Here is a 24098-nt window from a genome sequence, read left to right on the forward strand (position 1 = left end):
ACATTTGGTTGGAGGTGCGGTTCATCCCTATCCTCGCCTTGCACCGTCGAAGCCAACCGTACGCCGGGTCCATCTAAGCCCGTGGAGATCACCGCCCAGCTTTGCCCCAGCCCCTTTTTCTCAGACCCGACCAGCCGCTGTCCCCAGCCTCGTCCCCAGCCCTGACCACAACACACGACGACCAGGAAGAGCCCAAAGCCGACCCTACCAACCCCACGACGAAGCGACCTCACGACCACTCGAGCGAAGACAACACCCCCGCCCAAGCCGTTCAGCTCGTCCATGAGCTTGGCCTTCGGCAAACGGTGAAGATTGGACTTGATGCTCCGATGCAAGCATTCTTCCCATCTTCGCATTCATTGTGGTGTCCAGCGTTTCATGTCCCAATCCTGTGTCTGTGTTCATCGTCACGTCATGCATTGGATTTCTAGCAATCGATCAGGACGATCACTCGGTGGCCTCGGGTAATGCTACGAAGATGACGAAGCGGGCAGTGGCGCGGGGCGGAGCGCTCGCACTAGGCCCGCTGGCCATTAAAAACATATTTATTTCATCGTGATGTCATCAAGTCGTTCTGTTTCTGTTGTGTCCCCGTGTTCCATCACTTGTCATGCCACCACGTAACAATATCATTTATATAGTGCCGAGAACATTTCTGATCAAACTGCTTAACCTCTTTCTGGGTATCTAGCTTCCCTGAATCGTATATGCTCTCGAACAACCATCGTTACATACTAATAATATTACGTAGTTTAAAAAATGATGCTTTTTATGAGATAGCTGGCATGGCGCTGAAGGCTAAGTATAACTTGAAAGGGGACATACATATGCCATCAAAGCCTTGCCATGGCTCTAGCAAGATCAGCGGGTTCTGTACAATGCGCTGTACATCCGGAAATAAGGCGCACGTACACTGCATGTTGTGCAAGTTGGATGGAGGGTGGGAGTACATCCGTCCGCTCCAAATATTGTTATGCCACCTACGCCTCGCCGCGTCGCATTGCGCATGAGGCAAAGAAGGACGAGGTGGAAGCGCTAGGACTGTTACTCGGTCAAGCCTGACTGTTGCATTCATGCATTCCCATCCTATTGCGTAAATAATAAATGGTTTGCAGATATAGAAACACAGGGAAGCGACCACATTCTACATATATGATCATTAATGGCCTTTCCACATCCACTTCTGTTCCACGAATGCGCCACATTGATTGGTCGGCATTTCAAGCACTTATGGAAGATGCTTGCACAGCAGGCCTCTCTGCAGGTTTTGAAGAGAAAATTAAGGAGGCCATGATAAACGCGACGTCTTTCTTCCCCCCAGTGCCTACCTACACAGAGTTTGATACGGAATTACAGCGACTGCGAGCATTCCGACGGAGGGCAGAGCGTAGATACCGACGCACAAAGTCACGCCTCAACCTCAGAGATGCGAGGCGCATGCAAAAGAAAATTCAGTGCAGAATTCAAGCCCTCCAGGCAAAACATTGGCGGTCATTCTGTGAAACGCTTGATCCCCTCAAGCCTTTATCACGCATCTGGAATCTCATTCGTGGTCTCCGAACATCCCCTCAACAGCTCTACCCATCAAAATCTATCGCACTCTACCAAAGACATGGTGAGGTCCAGGTAGCTGAAGATTTATGCGCTAGGGTAGCAGGCCAATCGACTCCAATGGCAACGCTACATTTCAACGATGTTCCAGCTTCACGGGATTCACGAATGGACCTTCCCTTCTCCGTGGAGGAACTTGACGCTGCGCTGGCTTCTTGCTGACGGTCATCATCGCCGGGTCCCGATGGTACCATACACTGCGCTTGCAAATATTGGACAATAAGCTAGGCACGCCCTTTTCGAATATTACAACAAATCATGAAGTGAGGGTACTGTTCCAGACGAGTGGAAGTGCAGTCGTTTAGTTTCGCTCCTGAAACCTGGCAAATCGCCTCTGGACTTGACATCATACCGTCCAATTGCACTGGCTAGTTGCGTTGGTAAAGTACTGGAAAGAATGCTGCTTACACGTATTGAGTGGTACCTGGAGCGCTACCGCGTATATCCGGATATAATGTCCGGGTTTCGACGTGGACGCTCTTCAAATGACAACGTGGTGGACCTGGTATCATCTGTACAACGGCAAAAAAATTTGAAGCGCTTAACCGCGGCGTTATTCCTGGATATAAAGAGCGCATATGACAACGTCATTCACCAGGCCATTTTAGACGCTCTGGAAGCTGCCGAGCTTGGCGGTCATGTTTTTTGCTGGATACACTGTTATTTATCCAACAGGTCTTACTTTATGCAGACTGAGGATGGCGCAACATCTTCTCATTTCACTTCTCGTGGAGTCCCACAGGGTGGAGTAATAAGCCCAACGCTCTTCAATCTTACTCTTGTCGGGCTTGTCGACTTAATACCACAGTCGGCGCAACTTTCAATATATGCAGACGACATCTGTATCTGGGCATCAGGAGTTACGCGCCCACAGGCTAGAGCGAGGCTTCAAAAAGCGGCAAGTATAGTTGCGGCCTACCTCCCCCTGCAAGGTCTACAGATATCAACGGAAAAGTGTTTGCTAGTTGCATTTATACGCAAGAACATGTCACCTTACGCCGTACGCATTGATGGTAAAGCAATACCCTACGAATTCAGCCATCTCCGACTGGATAACGATGAGGTACAATTATATAAAAACAAAACTAGATATGTAATAGTAAGGTTGAAATGAACTAGATATGTAATGTTTTCTCATAAAAATAAATGCCTCCGTGTTGTAAAATCGCGCATACTTTTCCGCAGTGATGAATTAGATCGCGTAATGACGAAAACGTTCTTGAATGTACTCTGCATAGTAACTTATCTCGCAATGCACGTGTCGCCTAACAGTCAAGTGTTCTGCTTTGCTAGCTGAGCACTTGATTGTTTTGTAAGAATGAAAACATCGCTCCGCTTTGCTAAAAAAGAGTGTTGTATTGCACCCTTTCCTAGACTCGCCTCTCTTACTGCGCATTGGTCCGGGAAACTACAACAGCTCGAAATTAGGTTAAGGTAATGCACTGAAGAGAGGGACCCTCAGAATGTTTAAAAACATCCATGGTAATTATCTTGTTTCCATACGTCCACTCTTTTCAAAACATGCAATTATTAAACCAAACCGGGTCTGCTATTACAAGTTCTCTCCGTATCCTTCACAAAGGACTCAGAAGGGCTGCTGTAGCAAGAGCCTCGTAACTACGGCTGGCCATATGCGTATTTGCGAGCTACCAGATACTTTTTGCGTTTAATTGTGTTCATGTCTTGTAACACCACCTATCTTTTACCTCCTCATAAATTAACAAAATAAATATTAATCACTTTTGTGGCCTCACGAGTCTGCGTAAAAGAAAAAAAAACTGCGCACGCTGAAGAAAGCGCATCTACGACACCAGGCTGCACCATTTCAAGTGATCGTCGTTAGGCGAACGGGGTGATGCAAACGTTTATTGATTCTTGAGCCTTACAATTATTGCCTATACTGATAGGTCGGCTCGATATCCCGCGTAGTGTGGCCACAAGCTTGTGGCTCTCAGCGACTCTTAGTCCAGCCTGCACCAGCTCCTTGTGTGCAGCCGGCTCCAATCTGGAAACCGCTATCTCCGATCGCTCCATGTCTGCTAGTTGCCAATTGCTGATTGGCTGGAGGTCAGAGCAAATGTAGAAAATATGGTGAAAGTCTGCTTTGGATGCCCCGCAGAGAGTGCATACAGGGGATAAAATGCCGGGGCGGATATGGGCAATCTGAGCTGGAGATAGAAAGGTATGGGACTGAAGCTGGCACCAGGTCACTTGCTAGAGTTTGGAGAGTGTAGCGTGTTTAAATAGGTTGAAGCATGTTGCGGCGTACGTGGTATGTACTTTCCCTTTGTCAGTGTATTTCGTTTGTGCTGGAAACATGACTCATAGTGTCATAAAGATCGTAGAGCACGTTTTCGTGGTTTCTTTTTTTTTAACGTAATATAATTTAGCCGCAGTTCACGCGCAGCGCGCACAGTTTTTCAAAAGTCGAACGATAAGAACTCTTGATTTTCAGCACATCTCTCCACAACGCACGAGCGGCGTTCAGCGCGGTGGAGAAGGCGAAATCTGAGTTTCCCCTGTATTTTTTTAGATAATTGCCTCTGCGCATGCGCAGGACAAAGAACGAGAAATACTTGTATTTATACGTATTCAAATTACCTTTAAAGGATTACACAAATCCTTACTGCTTTATAGGTGCGCAAGGTTCGCGAAGCCTCTTAAAAAGAGGCTTTAAAAGCCCCAAATAGACACGCACCACAGCTTTTAGAGTTCAAAGTTTGGGACAAGACCTCGTCTCGTTCGATTCACAGCGAGTTATACAGATGTGTCCACATGTCAAATCGACATCTAATAACTGCAAAACTAACATTGCAGCCATGTGTGGCTTGTAACGCCATTCAGCAAGTGCTAACATTTCGCAAAACAATTTCTCGAAAACCCTACTGAATAAAGCCGGATAAGGCTACTAGGACTTAGATTGACGTGAAATGGGCTGTTGACAGCAGGCAACTATGCGACAAAGTAGAACACTTATATCGAAACTATCTCTCTCCGAATGAACGGTCAAGTGCGGATGCGGATCACAGTTCGCCTATGTATGCCACGCCCTTTGGTTTTAATTCACGTTGTGTCCGAGGGCGCTGACAGCGAGTCACATGGGACACCCTCCGAGAGTCCGAGAGAATGATAAAAATGCAAAGAACGAAGTAATGCGCGAAACGTGACGAGCTGCTAGCAAGCAAATTGCATACGCTAAAGGGCGACCTGTCGAGCACGTTTCTTCGCTTACCTCACATCATTATGAATAATGTGAGTGTTACTCCGATGTTGCTCCCTGCATATTCGATGAGTAGCATTAAGTGAACGCAGAAGCCATGTTACAACATTTCTTTTTGTATTTTGTTTTCACGGCAATGCCCTTTCCTTTCAGTTCTAGCGAATAGTGCAGTAACACGCCGGCGACGTCCTACTTCGACCGAGCTCTCTTTCTGAAAAGAAAAAAAAAAAAGGTGTTCCTATTTTTTCGAATATATCTTTATTTATTTATTTCACGAGCTCATCAGTGGTCTTTCTGTCGCGACAAATTCACCTACTGATGTGTGTGTCACTGTATTACCCGCTGCAGCTTAGGAAACCATATATTTTACATAACGGCAGCGCCCGTCATGAGCTAACATTTCTAAATAATATCCAGTTCTCTAGAATAATGTAGCAGTATAATGGCACGACAGCTCAATGTATCGCACAAGATCAAGACATCTAGCACTTGTGGTAACTTAAAGACACTCGAATATTAATATATGAGGTTAGCTTTTATTCCATAATATCAAAGACAGGCCATGTACATTGCCATAGTGCCTGCCGAACATCGCAAGACGTGTCAAAGGGATGATGCGTAAAAGTTTCGCAGTGCCCTGTAATAATGACGTCAGACTAAAAGAAACACTTGCTGGTAGGAAATTATTGGTATCATAGTAGCCGCATGGCTGCTCTTGGGTGGATGCCAAGGAGATTATTTTTGTTTCGGACAGATTGCGACCGATTCTACTTCCACTGTACTCCTGCCTCCGTCTCAGATACAATAAGGTATCTTGTCGACGTGTTCTCATCGTGGAAATACCATCGCTGAAAACATTAAATGGCAGTTAAAGAATGACATCTATCTTCTCACGCATACTGCATAATTCAACGCCGTTACTCTCACGGTGCTGGTTTCTATTCTGTCCAACACATCAAGTCACAGGCCGGTGGCTCAGTCACTCATATATGCCGATAACACACACACACACACACACACACACACACACACACACACACACACACACACACACACACACACACACACACACACACACACACACACACACACACACACACACACACACACACACACACACACACACACACACACACACACACACACACACACACACACACACACACACACACACACACACACACACACACACACACACACACACACACACACACACACACACACACACACACACACACACACACACACACACACACACACACACACACACACACACACACACACACACACACACACACACACACACACACACACACACACACACACACACACACACACACACACACACACACACACACACACACACACACACACACACACACACACACACACACACACACACACACACACACACACACACACACACACACACACACACACACACACACACACACACACACACACACACACACACACACACACACACACACACACACACACACACACACACACACACACACGCACGCACACACACGCACACACACACGCACGCACACACGCGCACACACACACACACGCACGCACGCACGCACACGCACACGCGCACGCGCACAAAAGCACGTGACAGTATGGACAAGAACATCGCGACTTCGTGGTTTGAATCTTCAAACATGCTCCTACCAAGGCTTTTCTTTTTTTTTTTTTTTTTATCCAGAAGCAAGGCGTACAACCGCCTTCGACAACAGGTTTAACCTAGCGTTTTAACAGCTTCGCGCAAAATAATGAAAGAGTAACAAAGACGTGCTTTTCTGCAATAGCATCGTAGATGCTGAACTCTTTTGAATACCGCAATGATTTCACGTAATATCTGAACTCGAGAGCCTGACTCGGCAACATGAAATCCCCACTGTTGTTTACAGTCAACTGATTCATTAAGGTCGATGAAGAAATCAGTTTCTTTCTCAGCAGAAAAATTTGGATGCTCAGTGTTCAGCGTCTAAGCGAACAGCGTATGAACCCCATGCACATTTGTTTATTTGTCGAGCAACCTTCTTCAGGCCAAGCTTGTCAAATGACCCCCTTTTAAATTTTTTAAGGTTATTTGACTATTGGCCTCTCTCAGCAAAAGAGGGTGCTTCTACAAGTGAATTCAGCCGCAAAATAAAAATGGGCACGAACTCTTGCTGTTGAATAAATTTATTCTGGTTATTCAATTATTATTTCATAATTAAACTAAATTTTCAGCTGAAATGCGACATTTAATAATAAATACTGTACGTAGCTGATCAGAATCCAGCTCCCCAGCTCCCTTGGGTGCTGAGTCACGGCTTGGGCAAAAGTGGTAACTATCTCGGGCTGTCTTTAATATAATCTGGTATCTTACGAAGGCACATGAATGGGTTAAAATGTCGCTGCTTGCATTTTGTTGAGATCTTGGTTTTTCGATTTCGTAAGCGGCTTCTCAGCATTGGACGAGATACTAGCCATATAGATTGTCGGTCTAAATATTTTGTACTAATCTTTCTTGAATGAGAAAATAAAGCTACTCTAGACTTGACCTGTCGTTAGCGCACTAGTGATGGAAACTAATTCAGAACGATGTCAGTGAAGGCGCATGTATACGTTTATAGTTGCCCAAGCGAGTAATATGAATATCATAGGGACAGCTGTTTCATAAAGCTAGAGATGAAAAGCTCAGCGAGGATAAAAAAAAAGAAAAAAGATCTATATGGACGCAAAGAGGTCAGGCTTCAGGGACAACTGAAACCAATGATGCAACAGGAATGGGGTCAAAATGTGCCACCATGCGCGTCCATGTCACGAACTTTGTGGCGTGTTATACGGCCACTGCCAAAGAAGAAACCAGATCACCCAGGTGTTCCTTTGCGCAACGCACACGCTACGGTGAGCACGTGCATAAAAAGAAATTGAAACAGAACTCTAGCATGACAGAGCGACTCCTTAAATTAAAAGTCCGCCCTAGCCCCTCCTTCTGTCTCCTCATCCCCGGCGCCAAAAGTCGGCGCACGAACTGTGACGATTACAATTGTCACTAATACAAAACTCTGATCGTCCAAAGCTCTCCCCTTCGTTTCCGAAGAACTGATGACGCGGTGACTTCAGTGGGTCGCGCTCATAGGTCATCGCGTACTATCCAACCGCGCGCGGTCACGACAGCGCGTGTCCCGAGGTACTTCTGCTGTGAGCCATCAAAAGAGGGGGATGCTCTAACCTCTCTCACCCTATACCCTTCTTTCCATCTCCTACTCGACCCGGCGCTATGACACGCAAGACCACGTGAGCTTTGTGGGTGAAGAAAATACGACAGACAAGACAAATATGACAAAACACGACATCGAATAGAACCCTCCCCTTCTACTCGATGGGGAGGGTTAAGAAAAGAGGGGGCAGTGAACGACGGTAAAAACTTGACAGCCAGAAAACATCAATGTTCGGTTACCGAGAAGTAAAACTACAAGTAAAAAGCAAGCGCTGCAAAGAAAGGCGAAAATAAAAGGGGGGAAAAGGTCGTTAAGAGGGGGACCGGAGAAAGGAAGATGCGCCACTAGCGAGGAGGTGAGGGTATCGGGAATGACACGGCATGGAAAGGCATCTGCACACACACACACGCACTGACAAGTAGCGCACATGGGGGGAAGCACACACGTAGACAGCGAGGAGCCGAGTCGTCATGGCTACGACGCGTCCCGGCCGGGCCAAACATACGAACCACTGAGCGCTGCCGAAAAAGCTCCCGTAGGCCACCGACTCATTCGATGCGCCCGCGCCACCGCGGTACAACCGCGGGAAACAAGGTTGCCGCACCGTGCGCTCGCTGGTTGGGAAAACTCCGCCGTGCCGGGTGCAGGTCACGTGCCCGTGTGCGAATTAGCCGCCTCCGCAGCATTCAGGATCGACTATGAGAAGGAGTGAGGCTCTCCGGCATCTAGTGTCTCACCGAAATGCTTATTTGTTCGAGGTTGTGCGCGGATAGTGAAAAAACAAAAAAACGAATCACCGTGATATATGTCCGACGTGTGAAGAGCAGTGCAGATGTTACGGAAATTTTTGACTTTGTCTGATTGCTAAAAGTTTAATGCTCTTGTTCGACGCATTACCTTCCATGTTCAAGCATGACCTACGCAACCGCGTAATCTTGGAAATTTTTTAAAACGGCAAAGACACTTATCGGAGAAAACAAGAATGAGGAGCGAAGAAAGGTCAACATTAAGATTCCCGAACTTATTTGAGTGAGATTTCGCAGTGCATCTCCCGACCACTGTGGATATCTCTGACTCCTCCATTCCAGCTCCTTTCAGCGTTCTTGGAAAGAACAGTTGAACTGAAAGTGACGTCATTCGGAAAAACATCGGTGCCGATCATATGCTGCGGCAGCTCGACTGAAGTGCGAACTGTGCCGTCAGCTTCAATATGGAGGCAAGACTCACGGACAGGCTACCCATGTTGCCCGGCTACTCTTTGCCAGTAGTGGTGAGTATTAAAAGTGCTCCTCTTTCTTTTAATGCGGAGTGGTTTAACTTGAAATCTTACAGCGCACCACTCGTTGTATTAGCATAACCACGCAGTTCCGTCGCTAGAGTTCGCTAATGCGAAACAAAACGCTGCACATTTTCTTCTTCGTTTCCTAACAATTATTTCTTGCCAATTTATGGCGGCGTTCAGCGTCCCCGACAATGCTCACAAGGAAACGACAAAAAAAAAAAAAAAAAAAAAAAAGGAACCACACATTCCATTGCTCCGTCAAAGGGCACTTTGCTGTAAGACATTGGTGCATAATTGTGAAACCAACTCAGCTTTTTCGGTGTTACCTCGCTGTAAGGTGTGGATAACGAGGGGAAAACCGACCACGTTTCTTGTAGTAGAAAATTTAAACAATTATCTTGTCTCAATGCAGAATTATCACGTGCTAAAAGACAAATACACTGATGTCTCTTAATGAGAACGCGACGGCACCACCTCAGTCGTTGAAACAACGAAGGCAGTCCATCAATAGAAGACAACATCGACACCTCATTGACAAGAGACTCCAAAAGCAATAAAAAAAAAAAACCATGTTGCCATTGTGTTACATGTATCTAATGTTAAAATAAGCAAGTCTGTGAAATCTAATCGAGTTGAATGCACTAGCGGTGGAAACAACATTCGCACGTGGGCTTCAGTTGTAGTCTTTATTGCTTGACGTAAACATATCTCTGGTACCATATTGCCATATTTTGAAGAGGTGCAATTTCTAACCTAATATAGTTGAATGCAGTAGTGATAGAAAAATATGTGTGCGTGTTCTTCAACGATACTCTTACTTGACGCAAACATTGTATCCATCTCCCCACAAAGTCATATTCCGTTTATAGTAAAAAATTTCTGTAAAATAAGGCAAATTTACTTTTATTCTAAAAAGCGAATTTATCGTTATTCGTGTTCCAGTGTTTCCTCATTTTACTACCAGGGCACACGCTAGTGGGATAGTGCTAAGGGGAACTCGGATGCGGTTACACAAAAGCAGGCCCAATTGTACCATGATAGCAACCTTCTAGAGAAGGCAGCGAATATATTACGCCTGCGGTCCCGTCCCTGAAATTTTACAGGCGCTATCATTATGCATACAATGACCTGGGGGCAAAATCATTAAAATGCTGGCATGCAGGTGTGTAAATTAGTAGTTCTCTTTGCCCCATTTCTTTCTTGAACAACCCCGTGGCTCACATCATTTCCCTCTCTCTTTATCGGCGTCTTACAAGTTGCCTAAGAATGTTCTGACTAGATAAAAAAGAAACAGTTCAAATGGTTGATGCATAGCCGCGTCTTTGCATATGCATCCTCCCTGTCTTTCCTTCTCTTGCTTCTTCCTCCCTTCTATGTGCATAGCTAAACCACTACAATGAATATATATATATATATATATATATATATATATATATATATATATATATATATATATATATATATATATATATATATATATATATATATATATTGTAGGGGTGTGCTTATTCGGTAAACCCAGATATGGATCCAGCCGCTCAGAAGGGACTTGCAGCGGAGCGTCAGGCGTGGCGAAAGAGCAAGGCAGCGAACAACTTCTTCGTCCTCGAGAGCGGCAGCACGCGACGAATGTCAGTGGTTATATCGATGAAGATTACCACACTACAGTTTCCCCCCTGGAGAGAAGGAGCCATCCTGGCGACTCATGGTGCCGAAAGGACAGACGGATCGTAGTAGGGCTTGAGTCGGTCCACATGAACTATTTCGCGTCCACGGCGACGCAAGTCTGCAGATGGCGTAACGGGCTCAACTACTTAGTTCACAGCAGATGTTTTTTGAAGGACTCGGTATGGACCGTGATACCGAGCAAGAAGCTTCTTTGACAGGCCGGCGGTTGTGGCAGGAACCCAGAGCCACATCAGGGAGTTGGGCGCATATGAAGGCGCCTCACCAGTGTCACGATGGTGTTTTTGTTGCCACTGATTTTCCTTTGTAAGCGAACGAGCGAGCTGACGGCATTCTTCTGCGCACTGGGCGGCGTCCGAGAGTGGCGTCGATTCAGAAACATCAGGGCGGTAGGGAAAAAGCGCGTCCATTGTGCAGGTTGGCTCGCGCCCGTAAAGAAGAAAGAAGGGAGAGAATCCAGTGGTGGTCTGTATCGCAGTGTTGTACGCGTAGGTTACGAAGGGAAGAACGTGGTCCCAGTTGGAATGAGCGTCGTTGACGTACATGGCCAGCATGTCACTCAGAGTACGGTTGAAGCGTTCTGTCAGGCCATTCGTCTGAGGGTGGTAAGAAGTAGCGGTGCGATGAATGATGCGACATTCTTTCAGTAGGGCCTCGAGAGCGTCGCACAAGAAAACGCGTCCGCGGTCACTGAGCAGTTCCTTCGGAGTCCCGTGGCGAAGAATCAAGTTGCTGAGAATGAACAAGGCAACGTCTCTTGCAGAGGCAGAGGGTAACGGTGATGTTTCAGTGTAGCGAGTCAGATGGTCTACTGCCACAATAATCCACCGGTTTCCAGCAGGAGTAGTAGGAAGAAGGCCATAGAGATCTATGCCAACGCGGTCAAACGGACGAGCAGGGCAGGGTAACGGCTGCAACGAAACAGAGGACTTCTGAGGAGTTTTTCGGCGTTGACAAGATTCACAAGCGCGCACGAAATGTCGTACGAAGCGGTACATTCCACGCCAGTAAAATCGCAGACGTAGGCGCGTGTAGGTTTTCAATACGCCACCGTGAGCACATTGTGGGTCACCATGGTACGCAGCACAAATGTCGGCACGGAGATGACGCGGGATGACTAGAAGCCACTTCCGTCCATCAAGCAAATAATTGCGGCGATAGAGAAGACCGTCACGAATGGAGAAGTGGTGGGCTTGGCGGACGAGCGCTTTAGATGAATGACCGGGAGTAGGACTTGAGAGAAAATCCAAAAGTGCATTGATCCAGGGGTCATTCCGCTGCTCGGTAGCCATGTTGATAGTGGTAAGAGTCGACAAATCGTAGGTACAGACGTGGTCAGACGAAGTATCTCTAGGCAATGGCGAGCGGGAAAGAGCATCCGCGTCCGTATGCTTCAAGCCTGATCGATAAATGACATGAATGTCAAACTCCTGGAGACGAAGAGCCCAGCGAGCAAGGCGACCGGATGGGTCTTTCAGAGAGGCAAGCCAGCACAAAGCGTGGTGATCGGTCACAACGTAAAACGGTCGACCATACACATAAGGACGAAATTTTCCGATAGCCCAAATAATGGCCAAACATTCCCTTTCTGTGACTGAATAATTAGATTCTGCCTTTGTCAATGTTCGGCTGGCGTATGCCACAACATACTCGCTGTAACCAGGCTTACGTTGGGTAAGGACGGCACCAAGCCCAATACCGCTGGCATCAGTGTGGATCTCCGTAGGCGCAGCCGGATCAAAGTGGCGTAGAATGGGCGGCGAAACCAAAAGGCGGCGTAAAGTGTCGAAGGCTTTATCGCAGGCTGAAGTCCAGGCGGAAAGGTCGGAGCTGCCGGCAAGGAGCTGGGTCAGAGGAGCGATGATAGAGGCGAAGTTCAAGATGAAACGTCGAAAGTAGGAGCAGAGGCCAATAAAGCTCCGAAGCTGCTTCAGGGAGGTTGGCTTCGGGAACTCTGCAACTGCGCGAAGTTTGGTGGGGTCGGGAAGAATGCCTTTCTTAGAGACTACGTGGCCTAACATTGTCAGTTTTCGAGCGGCAAAGTGGCACCTCTAATTCAACTGAAGCCCAGCGTCGGCGAGACACGTGAGGACATGCTTTAGGCGGAGAAGGTGAGAAGAAAAGTCGGTAGAAAAAACTACGATGTCATCCAGGTAACAAAGACAGGTCTGCCACTTCAGTCCACGAAGAAAAGTGTCCATCAGGCGCTCGAAAGTAGCTGGGGCATTGCAGAGGCCAAAGGGCATAACGTTGAACTCGTATAGTCCATCCGGTGTTATAAAGGCAGTTTTCGAGCGGTCATTATCAGCCATCGGTACCTGCCAGTAGCCGGAGCACAAATCCAAAGAGGAGAAATACTCGGCTCCCTGTAAACAGTCCAAGGCGTCGTCGATTCGCGGCAAAGGATAGACATCTTTGCGCGTGATTTTGTTAATCCTATGGTAATCGACGCAAAACCGGATGGAACCATCTTTCTTGGTGACCAAAACAACCGGAGAAGCCCATGGACTGTTAGATGGCTGTATGACGCCCCGGCGGAGCATGTCGTCCACGTTATCAGCAATTACTTGGCGGTCAGAGGCCGACACGCGATAAAGACGCTGTTGTAAAGGTGCGTTTGTACCAGTGTCGATTGTGTGCGTAACGACAGACGTGCGACCCAGCGCGGTGTGAGGAAGGTCGAAGGCAGAAGTGAAGTTCTGTAGAAGAGCGGCGAGTTGATCGCATTGTGTGGGTGGAAGATCTGCGTCAATAGCTTGTTGAAGAACATCGGGTGGTGTCGAAGCGGTCGCTATATTGCAAGAGCTGAGAACATTAACGTCTAATGAAGTAGGCGTGGCAGGAAGAGTATTTACAAGCGCAGGATCAAGTTCTTCAATACGACCGAGACACTCGCCTACTAGCAGGACGGACGGGCACGAAAATGGATTTGAGACGTACATTGCACTAAGGCCATCTTCGGACTTCAGTACAGCAAATGGGAGCAGGAGGCAGGGATGGCGTGAAGCGGCGTCGGAAGGTGTGAAGAAGACAGTCGAACTAATAAGGCTTTCACAGGAGAGTGGAACGAGGGCAGCAGAAAATGGAGGAATGTCTGTGTCATTGGCGACGAGGAGTTTTGCAGGCCGGGTAGGGACGTCACACAAGACGGTATCACAAAGAGGTAAAAAGGAAACTTCCGCGCGGGCGCAGTGAATAACGGCATGATGAGTGGAAAGGAAATCGTAGCCCAGGATGATGTCGTGTGAGCAGCGAGACAGTACAATAAACTCGATGGTGTATAAGACGTCTTCGATGAGAACACGGGCCGTGCACGCTGCTGAGGGATGAATGCGCTGTGATGAGGCGGTGCGAAGCGAAAAGTCGGAAAGTGCGGTGGTCACCTTACGAAGACGACGGCAAAGAGCTTCACTGATGACGGATACAGCAGCGCCCGTGTCGACAAGAGCGAGTACTGCGACGCCGTCGACAAAAACTTGAATTACGTTAGTGGGAGAACACCGAGGACTTGAAGAGTTCGAACCAAGCGCAGTTCTTGCCCCGGGAACTGCGACTGTTAGTTTCCCTCAACAGTGCCGGTAGAACGTCGGAGTGGGGACGGGGAACGGCGACGAGGGGAAGGTGATCGGCGAGTTGTGTACGTTTGATTGTCACGAGATACAAAGTTGGAACTGGGCGGATTTCTCGGCGAGGGCTGGTCTGTATTGTAGGAGTAGTTCCATAGTTCAGGTCGAGAAAGTGGAAGGCGTTGGCGGCAAAGGCGTGCGACATGGCCCGGCAGCCCGCAAGAGTAGCAGATTGGCCGGTTGTCCGCGGTACGCCAAGGGTTCGTAGGGCGTTGGCGTACCCTTGGAATAGGGACATGGAATGCAGACCCAGGCAAAGGCGAAGGAAGGTTGGAAGGAGCGGCCTGGTAGGAAAGAGATGCTGATGGCATGAGCGGCCTGGCCGCAACTTGGGCGTAAGTCAGTGGTGCCGTTACTTGCGCCGGCACGGGGCTGGGCGGCAGCACAGGGCTGGGCGGGAGCATGGAGCTGGGCGGAAGGACATCAGCGATGTGATCTTGAACGGCACGCCGTATGGTAGGGGCCAAAGACGGAGCCATGTCAGGAGCAAGGCGGCCAGTATCCTGTAACTGAGGGACCAGCGATAGCTGGCGGGCGACCTCTTCTCGAACGAAGGCTTTGATTTGCTGAAGTAAAGGGCTGTCCTCTGATGGGGTAGAACCGCCCAGCGCAAGTGTAGAGATGGCGTCGTCTCTAACACCGGACCTCCGGGTAGAAGCGTGCTTCTTACGAAGCACGTCGTAGCTTTGGCAAAGCTTGATCACGTCACTCACCGTGGCAGGATTTTTTACCCAGAGCATTTGGCACGCGTCGTCAGAGATGCCTTTCATGATGTTCTCGATCTTATCCGCTTCAGTCATTAGCGGATCGACACGCTTGCATAGGTCCACGATGTCCTCTTTATAACTAGTGAACGACTCTTCGACTTGCTGAGTGCGCTCACGCAAGCGTTGTTCTGCCCGGAGCTTGCGAACTGCAGGGCGGCCGAACACTTCTGCAAAATTCTTTTTAAATGCAGACCAAGATGGCAGGTCTGCCTCATGGTTGCGAAACCAGAGGTTCGCCACGTCAGTCAGATAAAGGATTACATTGCTTAGCTTGATAGCGTCGTCCCATCTGTTGTAGCTACTGACGCGCTCATATGCCGACAACCAATCGTCGATGTCCTGGTCGGCTGTGCCACTGAAGAGGCACGGATCACGCTGCCGTAGAGCTCCAGAACACAGCACGGTGGTTGGGAGGGGCGACGATGTCGAGGCAGTGTCGTCCGGCATGCTGGAAGCAGAGGGTAATGTGCGGCTTCTTAGTTCCAGGGTGGACGGGAACGTACCCAGCAGCACCTGCACCAATTGTAGGGGTGTGCTTATTCGGTAAACCCAGATGGATCCAGCCGCTCAGGAGAGACTTGCAGCGGAGCGTCAGGCGTGGCGAAAGAGCAAGGCAGCGAACAACTTCTTCGTCCTTGAGAGCGGCAGCACGCGACGCATGTCAATGGTTATATCGATGAAGATTACCACACTACAATATATATATATATATATATATATATATATATATATATATATATATATATATATATATATATATATATATATATATATATATATATATATATATATATATATATATGTATATATGTATTCAGTGGATTTCAATGGGCCAGTTTACTGAATGAAGTAAAGCGTTACGGCAGACGCGACGGTTCGTCTTCACAGTTTATTGTTTTGTCGACAGTTTCGGGAATGGTATTCCCTTCGTCAGGACAATGACAAATTAAAGGAATGCCATTCTCGAAACTGTCGACAAAATGATAAACTGTGAAAACGAACAATCGCGTCTGTAGTAATGCTATATATATATATATATATATATATATATATATATATATATATATATATATATATATATATATATATATATATAATAATGCCTGACCTGTGAAAAAGCAGAGAGAGGAGAGGAGGAAAACAGAGACGACGCGCGCCGAAGACGATGAAGTTGTGAAGACGACAAAGCGAACGAAGCTCGGGCTGTCGGTGTGAACGCTGGCCTTTGTGGCTGCTACGAAAAGATACATATATTGCTATGCAAACCATCTGAACCGTTTCATTACACTATATATATATATATATATATAACATATGGGATATATAAAGTTCTTTTCGACGCAAAATGTGCCAGTTCCGTGACGAAAAAAAATCCTGATTGGCAAGGAGGAATGACGTCAGAGCCAAACAATTTCGCTTTAAAGAAATAAAAATTCCTAAAAAATTAACTGCTGTAATCGTACCTCTGCCCCTTAAGCCACAAGGATGTCATATTATCACCAAGGGACTGTCACGTAACAATTTTAAACTGAAGTGTTTTTTTAATCCTGTTTTTTTTTTTTCTTTTTTTTTTTACCCGGGCATATCGCGCAAGCCCAATCTCGCACATGGTCTGCTGCATTATATTTCTCCTCTGTTCGACATCTCCTCATCTTCATTTAGCCCTAAAGTTAAAATTTCGGCCTTCGTATTTTTTCTCTTTTACTTCTGAGCAGAAACACGACGTCCGTTTATTTATTTATCTATTTAAAAGCATTCCCTGTGCTCATTACAGCAGAGTATATCAGGTTGCGAGTGGGACCATTAGCATGAGAGACCAAGGTATGCTCTCCCCGTAGGCCAGATTTGAGAGTCATGTCGTCTTTGAGCAACCAAGAAAGAAAGCGCTATCTCGCGGCCAGCGCAACTGTACAAGCAGCCAGTCGTAGACGTACAAGTACATCAAGGGCAGCCAAGTTTAAAAATAGGCGCTCAACACGCGACGTATCGCTCGATGGAGACTGTTGAAACGATTCACGTTCGCACTGAGACAGTTGGCGTTTTGTAATACGGGGATACATGTCGTTTTAGTACTCAGAAATTATTTCCGTGAAAGAAAGTCTCGAAAAAAATAAATTGCAGTCGTTACCGTATTTGGGTGTCACGACTATTGTCTCTCTGTGAGATCTTGTTGCTGTCATAGCAGCTCTTTCATAAGGGCCTTGGCATTACACTTCTGAGTTATTAATCGCTTTTAAGCAATATGAAACATTACGGACGTATTTTCTCCTAATTGTTTTGTTACTAGAGACACGAAAAAAAGTGGGTCAGTGCCATCACAGAGCCATTAAAGTTAAATTGTGACACAGGCAGCCACTTCTATTTAATTGCATATTTAATAACTGTTTCAAAACCCGTTCTAGTTTCTCCGCGAAGTTATTCTACTACTTGTTTTATATATATCGAACAAGGTTGCTGCTGCACAGCATTGAGAAGTTCCATGCCAATTGGTCTTCATCCATTCATGTGTATATTTGAGTTTGTCAGAAACAGCGTGCTTGAATAGCGTTTTTCCTTTTCGATATCGGACATTCAACCTGCCGAAGTTACTGCAAACAACATATTGTCATCACGATTACAAATACAGAAGTTTTTCGATCGCCTTAGTTGAATAACTTTTCTTCCGTCCCTAGGTCAAAATTATGTGACTGCCTTTCTGAACAAGATTGTATATTGCAATAACATCATACTGGCTTTATCATCTGATGCCACACAAATATCACAAAAAAAAAATGTCTTACAATATCATAAAGTATCATACCAAACTTTGCGACAATGGACGACACTGAATGATATTTATATTACATTGTATGTTAAAGCATGAAGTTGTTGCGTCATACAATGTTTTTCAGTAAGATGGTCTTAGTAACTGGGCCACAATACTTTATCAGCGCAAATTTAAGCTTGAAGACCCTTCATTTGCACAAGGGAGCGCGAGCGCAGGTTCAGCAACATTCGTTTCTAAGGCGAAAGCCTTTTTTGGCTCATGGGTGGTGACATCAGAGCTTGTCATCAGTGCTTTTCACCACAGAGTGTCCTCATGTATTGGCACTCTAGAAAAAATCGTGTCCACGCCAACCATCATACTTCCGTGTCCCAGCCCAGACGCTAACCTTTACTCTACACCGGCTTCCTGCGAACGTATCCATAATTTTTTTTGCCTAGTTTAAGGACGTACCGAAAATGAGCAAATAAATGCATTAACAGAATAACACAAATTAAGAAAAAAATGTGACTGCACGAATTGAAAATAACAATACAATTTCAAAAAAAAATTATAACAAAACAAACATGACGACGTATCTAGAGTCGCAAAAACAACAGTAGCAATGCTCAGGCTTTCGCATTTCTCTAGTGCAGGTTCTGCTGTGCTCTCTAAATTTTTCATAATTAAATGCGCAGTCAGTGATACTGAGTCAAACTTCTCGACAATTCGCCGCGAGATCGACCTAGAGGTGGCGCCACCGTCACTCCGGTAGTGTGGATCGGCAGCCGGCGGCGCTCGCAGAAACGCACGCTGCGTAGGTCTGCTTCCGAGTTTAAGGCGGGTTTGTTGGCGATGAAAACGTGTCTTGTGCAGTATTTCTGCAATATTGCAGAAAAAGATCCATGGATTTCGCCAATGCAGCAGAAGAAGAGCGGATTTTAGGAAAACAAAGCACGCAACCACCAGACTTCCAGATTTACTTTGCACGTTTCTTACGCTGTACCGCGCTCACGCGCCTAATGCTTGGGCCTGCCTAATGGCAGCTTTGTTTTTCTTATCGACTTTTAAACAGCTTGCGAGTGTCTCATGCGAGTGAGACCGGCGAAATTAGTGTCAAGACCACGCAGATACAAGGTTCGTGCTCTAACCTGCAGTAATTTAGATTGAATCGAGAAAGCCTGGTTAATTATATCGTACTTGACTCGAGGAAGCTGGTTAAATGTAGCATTGGCAGCGCACTGCATGGCGAGTTGCTTTAGACTGAGTGCACATCAACTCTGGCCCAGACATCCACACACAAGTATTCCCCAAAAATGAGATCAGGCCGACACCATACAGGAAACCTCGCGCACAGGAAAGCTGATTGTTCACGTGTACAGCGCTGAGTGGATTGAATTTGCCGAGATGCTTTTTGCGGCCACTGTCATAGAATGTGTTAGTGTATTAATGCATGCACCACTAACTGTAAATGATTTCCTGAAACCGAGGAAAGTATAAGGGACTTCTGATGTGTGTGATGTTAATATATAACGGTAAATTAGTAGTGTAATTCTTTTGTTTTGCAATGCGAATAAACTTCACCGTGTGAGAGGACTTTCACACACTTGACAGAATTTACAATGATCAGCGATTAATTTTCAGTAACGTTAAAGTGCAAGCTACGAATCTGTCGCTGCGAAGACATCGTTATAAACTGCGCATGGGCACTGTGATTGGGAAGCAATTTTACAGGCTGAAACTTTCTTTATCACTAATTATTTAGCAGTGAATAAATCTTATGCGAAGTAAAATATTAGGGTTGCTTCCAAAACAGAGTCCGGATATAAAACTATTCCGAAAGAAATGGAGGTCATCTTATCATGTGACTATAAAGATGTATTTGTTCCCGAACTAAACACTGATATTTAAGCCCGCATGAAGCTGTTTTACTCCCCTTGTCAGAAATGACAAGTTTTGTCGGAAGACAGCACTTGGAAGAAAAAGGATTATAATGATTATAATAGGCTACCAGTAAAGTACATTGATCTAGATGTATTATGTAATATTAAGGGTAATAATTAGGTGCAGGGAATATGTTTCCCAAACATTTCCCTGCTGCAGCAGACCATGTGCGAGATTGGGCTTGCGCGATATGCCCGGGTAAAAAAAAAAAAAAAAAAAAAAAAAAAGGATTAAAAAAACACTTCAGTTTAAAATTGTTACGTGACAGTCCCTTGGTGATAATATGACATCCTTGGGGCTTAAGGGGCAGATGTACGATTACAGCAGTTTCCCATATGTTTCCCAAACAAAATGTGCTCACTAAAACTTTTGCGGATGCACAGAAGCCTTCAACAACAAAATAAAAGAAAAGAAATGCATATTGGCCCGGGTTTAACGCATGAAAGCGGCATCGGCTATGACGGATGATTGCAGAGGCTGGTTTTGGTGCAGTTTTTTTTTTTTTTTCATTATTAACACATTTACCACGTGGGATTGTTTATTGTGCAGCCAAATCCCACAGCAGAGGAACGCCTTTAGAAACGGTTGTGATTGAATCCCCCTTTCTCGAAATCAGCAGTCGAACGCCCTTACCATTGAGACACCGCGACAGAGGTTTAAAAGCAAAAAAAAAAAAAAGTACTCACACAACTCTATCGTGCATACAGACGGCATAGCAGGCATAGAGTGGTCTGTTCAAACTGCATTCTGCTATATGAAGCAGTCTGCGGTGGCATATGTTTTAGTAGCTGCGGTATTCCAAACAGAAACGGGAATATGCGATTTCTGAGCGTTTGCATTAACTTTTATTGACGGCAACGACCTGTTTTGCTTTGACACGGCGGTAACGACAGTACCACTTCGTTTGAGACATTGCATGTCAAAGGATCTCAAACGCCTTAGACCGCGATGGATGATGTCCTTATCCAAACATGACATGCTCGATACGGACAAGTATATATTTCTTTAATGAAGCGTGGGGTTATAGACTGCTCATATTTATTTTGCAAGAGGCATATAGGTAAGCAAAAGCTCACAGGAACTGCGAAACAAACAAAAACACTCCTGTACATGCCGCATGCGCGCGCGTAAATCCCTGCGGGCTGGCACGCGACGCGAAAACGCATCCACACTGAGTAGGTTTCGCCGCTGAGCCGCAAGGTGGCAACTCTGCTCGATCTCGAGGCCAATTCACCAATTCTAACCACCGTGGCGGTGAAGTGGTTACGGCGCTCAACTACTGTGCCCAAGGATGCGGGATCGAATCCCGGCTGCGGCGGCCGCTTTTCGATGGAAGCGGAAGGTAAGGCGCCCGTGTGCAGTGCGTTTATAGTGCACGTTGAAGAAATCCAGGCGGTCGAAATTTTCGGAGCCCTCCACTACGGTGTCTCTCATAGCCTGAGTCGCTTTGGAACATTAAACCGCCTAAACCAAACCAAGCCAATTCACCAATTCTCGCAGATTCTCGCCCCTTCAGCATGTTTCACCGCAAGTTTTCAGTGAGTAGAGGACCCGTAAAGCAGCAAAGCGCACCAGTAGTCGCCTATTAATTAAGCATATAAAATTTGAGAAACACTGAGCACATGACGCAACATCTTTAAAAACTCCCGTCTGCGACTTCCCTAGCGGATCTTTTTGTGCCGTTGTACATGGAGTTTTATGTTCACTTAATCAATAATGTCTTAAATTGTGACAGACCTTCTAATGAGATGAGCTCGTGAGATGTGGTGTCACGCAAGTAGAGAAACGCCACGAGCGTAGTATAAAACACTGGTCAATACAGAGACAATTAAAAAAAAATTCACAGTGGCTTAGCTGTAGTTAAGCCTAGGAGATTGCGAAAGCAAGAGAGGCGAAATGTCTCCAATGGAAGACGAAACCACCTGTTAGACCACAGCGCACCTAGTGGGAGAAGCGCGAAACGCCCGGCGTCGCCACGAGCCACGCTACGCTGAAAAGCCGACTTGGTAGAACATCTTCGCCTCGCTTATGACGTCGCACCACCTGTTAGACTACAGCGCACCGCCTCCCCCGCCTCCCTTCTCTCAGGACTGTGCACCTCCCAAGGCGTCAAACAACAATGAACATGTGGATGTCGAAGTGTGCGCTTAGGCAGCCGCCGAGCTCCGCAGGTCTCAGCCAGATGGTAGCCAGCCTATAAGCCTAGTAGTGGCCGCCGCCGTTACAGAACGAGCTTTTTTCATCCTCCTGATAGAAGGCTTCTGAAGCCCATTGGAAGAGGATAAACAAAATATTGAAGTGGCCCTTTACTTTGACAAGACCTCCAATGGGCTAAAAAAAGAGGGGGCTTAAAAATTGATGTCACTACGGTCTTTTCTGCTCGCCTTAAACTCTGTTGTTCGTGCGCCAAAATCTCCGGTGGCCAGCGGAAAGCTGGCGCTTGCAGAGCCAAACGCCATAAAGTGTTCACGAGGTGCGCAGTTGGTGTGGTCTATCCCAACCCGTTCTCTGTGTGCAAAATACACACTGGCCAAACCGGAAAATTCCTCAGTGAACGACTGAAGAAGCACCCAACAGCTTTCTGTTCAGGCACGGCACGGACTTAGCCTTAAACGCCAAGAACATTTAGTGTATCTCTCACTAAGGCCAGTATTGTATGTCGGGCGAAATCAATACGGGAGCGTGAGCTTCTGGAAGCGTTTTTAATCACACAGAATTAGCAATGCACCAGTGATCCCTCAGTTTTTATCCCCAAATAACAGCGCCAGTTTTTATCGTCATGATGCCGTCTATCTCCTCGTTGGGAGCACACGCTTGCGTAGCAAAAGAACATGTAAAAGTTGTTTCTTCTTCGGAATAAATCAGTTTTAATTCTAGCGGTGTCATGTGTGTACCAACTCTGTTTTGTCTTGCATCTGTGTTGGTCAAGGTTTATGGACTTGTTTATTTATTTATTCCCAGCCTTGATTGCTCAGTGGTTAAAGCGCCCGGCAACTGACTAGGGTACCCGGGTTTGAGCCCGCTGAGTAAAAAGATAGCGTTCACTGACTTGTTTATTTACTTTTGCCCATTCGCGATTGTTCAGTGGTTAAGGCACCCAACTACTGTACCAGGGTTTGAAACTGGCCACGGCGGCCGCGTTTCGACTGAGGCGAAAATCATGACACCCGTGTACTTTGCAGTATCAGTGCGTTTTAAAGAAGCCCAGGTGGTCGAAATGATCCAGCGGAGTGATTATAAGCTGACATGGAGATGTGCAGATTCAGGACATTCACCTCCACATGGTACAGGTCCACTTTTATTATTTTAGCCTGCTTCGTGTTTCATTGAAAATAATATCATGGTGACGGATGGTCTCGAAAGAAGAGTACTTTCAACTGCAAATCATGTGATGTATGTTAAACCGGATGAAAATGACGGCTCAGCGGACAGGTGTCACTGCAATAGAAACGCAATGGTAGAAATGGACGTAGAAGAAACATTAATTGATGATAGATAGAAACCGTTTGCGCATTTTAAGGCGAAAGCCTTAATAGGCCCATGAGCACACTGGACAGTGCTTCCGCGTCCGCGGAGGGTGTCACACCGTCATTGTCGAGAAATGAATTGACTGATCGCTAAAATAATGGTTGTATGAGGTAGCGAGTGAAAAAAAAAATTGTCTATGCGCAAAATTTTGTTGATGTGGAGCAGTTAATCAATTGGAAGCAAAAAGGTCAATTCGACGTCAAAAAAAGCCAAGGACGTCGATGTAGCGTGCAGACGTCAAAACAGCTACGGACATCGAATTCGTGCAAAAAAAAAAAAAAAGTACCAAACGTTGCAAAGCTTTAATGTCAGTCTTTGAGCTACAACATCGAACACAGCCCGTCAAGAGCAAAAGAGCAAAAAGGTAGTAAAGGAGAAGAAGAGTAAAAAACAATAAAAACCGTAGAAAAAACGAAAACAACCAAAACAAAAAAAGTAGGACGAGTAAAACAGAAACAAAAGAGAAAAGA

General features: G+C 46.2%; 1 protein-coding gene across 1 annotated transcript in view; it reads left to right on the forward strand.

Moving 5' to 3' along the window:
* Positions 1–9262: 9262 nt before the first annotated feature.
* The window catches only part of LOC146208656 (EF-hand domain-containing protein 1-like), a 61002-nt gene continuing 46166 nt past the window's right edge, over positions 9263–24098 (forward strand). The window contains exon 1 of the mRNA XM_084595742.1: positions 9263–9322. Coding sequence (XP_084451868.1) covers positions 9263–9322 — 60 coding nt within the window. The remainder of the gene's footprint in view (positions 9323–24098) is intronic.

This window comes from Amblyomma maculatum, chromosome 1 (genome assembly GCF_055883805.1).
Source record: "Amblyomma maculatum isolate TAMU_Amacu chromosome 1, ASM5588380v1, whole genome shotgun sequence".
NCBI lineage: Eukaryota > Metazoa > Arthropoda > Arachnida > Ixodida > Ixodidae > Amblyomma > Amblyomma maculatum.